Genomic DNA, 2,742 nt, shown 5'->3' with positions numbered 1-2,742 from the left:
TGTGGATACTTTAAAAAAACACTCTCCTTGCCTTAGTTAAAAACAAGTCTTAACGAGAGGAATACTTCAATGAAGTTAAGCACTTTGCATGGTGTACTATAGCAGGAGTTGCATACTATGGTGACCAGCTGGCTCACTTTTAAGCCACCACATGTGATGCATGAGGAACCTGCTGCACTTTCTAATGCAATACCAGGCTTGGCAAAGCAAGCCTGACCCTGCCTCCCATTCTAAATTCAGAAGTGTAACAAATTACAGCTGGTTGCCTTTAGTAGAATAAGTAACCATAAACCATTAGCTTATTGCTAAGTGCATGTGCTTCCAGACAAAAAAAAAAAAATAATAATCTCACTGTGCATTACTTAATTTTTATCTCATGCAAAGCCAAGCCCTTTTAGGAACATGTAAAGCAATAGTGGAGACTAAAGGTAAATGAAGTACCAAGCCATTTATATAAAAAATATAAATACTTTATTTTCAACTAAAAAGGTGCAAACATGTAACTTTTGGTCACACTTCTCAACAAATAAACTGTCCAAAAAGAGCCATAGTCAAAGAAAAAAACAAATGCTCAAGTGGAAAGACTGATGAGCTACAGAAGAGCCAGTTTCTTCAATTGTCTGAAAAAGTGGAAGTAAATGTATTTTGCCAGGTAATTGCTTTGTAAGGATACAGGCACCTCAACTTTGACAATCTCCATCTTGATCTCAACCCACCATTTGTCCCCATCTGAACAATTTCCACCAGAGTATCTATTTCTTGCTTTGAATGCATTGTCAAACAAGCTTTAAATCCTACCTATCTTGTTCAAAAAAAGGCTATCATTGACATTTCAAAGCATTAAACAAAGGCACAAAACTTTAAATTAATTTAGATAGCTGTACAAACATATATACACGCACAGTATTTACAATATTAATAAAAAGTAGCTTGTTACAGGTAAATTAACTGCCACAAGCTGTCCAGTCTAATAGACATGATTCTGATTCTTGTTGACCAAGCCATATGAATCAGCGCGTCAGAGCCGAAACACTACTGTCTTGACTAACAGAACACCTTCCACTTAGCACGTTGCTGGGTGAGGGTTTCCATTCCAGCTGTTGCCGTCACTAAGCCAGCACCAGCAAACGTGCCAGCGGTCTCCTCCTCAATTGCACTACTAGGTGAGCACACTGTACCACATTAAGGGAACATTTGCTTGAATCTGCTTTTCCTGCCTATTTCCCTTAACCACTTCACATCACCTCATGAACGTGTTCTGAAGCCGTGTCTTGCTGTGGTCCCACTGTCCATTCCACCTTCTTCAAACCACCATTTGGGGTCAGTAGAAAAATTGTCTTAAGTCACATGGAGCAGTTTGTTGCAATTAAAAAAAAAAGACTGATTTAAATACCTTGTGCTATTGAATCATGTTTACAAAATGAGATGCAAATCAGTTCAAGTTGAGAATCTAGTCAGCGTCACCTTCTGGCTTATGCCATGTCTCCGTACATCTTTCTGTAGTACAGAGACTCAAAGATGTCATTGTCTCCAGGGCAGTTGTAGTGGCATGCGCAGGTCTTGATGAACATCATTTTCCTTTTCATGATCTCCCCATCAGGGCACTTGAACTCCACAGGGAGGGTGGCTGTTCTGTGGGGTGTGCAGCAGCGCCCATCAGTGCAGACACCACAGAACTTAGCTCTGTAGGTCTTCACGCTGGTGCAGCCAGATAGCTCAAACTTGACGGGCTTGGAGATTTTGGGGGTGCGAATGCACTTTTTGCCTTTCTGTTAGGACATAAGTCAATACAAAAATGTTTAGAAGGTAAGCTTTCACACAGCACTAAGTTTGCAAGCTAAAGGCAAAGACACATGCTAATCCTTATTATATTTTCATTAGGCAAGAGTGTCTTACAGCATGAGAAGAAATTAAGTACATTTAATTGTAAACTATTCCCCGACCACTGGGGCAAAACTCAAATTTCAAGGTAAACTGCTTGAAACTGACTACCTGTCAGAACTGCACTTTTTCTTGGTAAGATACTGTGTTTTTACTAGTGGATGTAAGCATCTTAGTAGATCGTACATAAAGATGAGACCATTTACCTTGATGTTCTCCTCCAGGTCTGCTTCGCAAGGTCTGACCATGCAGAGTCTGCTCTGTTTCTCCAGTCTGCAGAGGGCATTATCATTGGTGACCCTGGTTGAGATGCCCATGCCACACGTCTTGGAGCAAGCACTCCACTCGGTAGTCTGCACCAGGCAGTTGTCACGCATCATTGTCGGGTCTGGACCGTAAGTGTCTTCCAGTCTGTAAGCTGCAGGAGACAGAGACAGCCAAGATGAGACCAGCACCTGACCTCAAGCCCTGCTAAAGGCTCTTTTCCCTTTCCTGAGGGGTTCAGGCAGCCAAGCTTATCTGTGGGGTGACGCCACTCACTTGAGCACTCCAGCTGCCCTGCGTCAACATGTCCCACTGCCTTCGACCAGATGCAGAGTTTCCCTTCCCCCCCAAGCTGGTGGAAGGACCCCACTCACCGGCGAGGGCAGGCCCCACGGCGGTCTGTTCTTTGGCCTCGTCGCAGACCCACTCCTCGCAGCACTTTCCAGGCAGCTTCACCCGGCGCGGGTAAGGGCAGTCGGGGCTGGGCAGGAGCACGTCCATGCTGCAGAGGGGCACGCAGCCCACCGCCCCGTCCAGGCAGGTGCACTGGTACTTGCAGCTGCTCTGGAAGGACTCGCCGCTCCTGTACACCATCCC

General features: G+C 44.6%; 1 protein-coding gene across 1 annotated transcript; it reads right to left on the bottom strand.

Annotated features, from left to right (window-relative positions):
• Positions 1–448: 448 nt before the first annotated feature.
• CTGF (connective tissue growth factor) lies at positions 449–2,736 on the bottom strand. The gene is made up of 3 exons (XM_009878964.1): positions 2,520–2,736; positions 2,088–2,299; positions 449–1,769 (listed from the first exon to the last, which is right to left on the bottom strand). Exons 1-3 carry the CDS (start codon positions 2,644–2,646, stop codon positions 1,473–1,475), a joined length of 636 nt encoding a protein of 211 aa, XP_009877266.1. The 5' UTR covers positions 2,647–2,736; the 3' UTR covers positions 449–1,472.
• Between the last annotated feature and the right edge of the window lie 6 nt (positions 2,737–2,742).

Source organism: Apaloderma vittatum, unplaced genomic scaffold (genome assembly GCF_000703405.1).
Source record: "Apaloderma vittatum isolate BGI_N311 unplaced genomic scaffold, ASM70340v1 scaffold16281, whole genome shotgun sequence".
In the NCBI taxonomy this organism is placed as follows: Eukaryota; Metazoa; Chordata; class Aves; order Trogoniformes; family Trogonidae; genus Apaloderma; species Apaloderma vittatum.
Note: the sequence above shows the minus strand (reverse complement) of the source record. Positions and strands in the feature narration are given on the sequence as shown.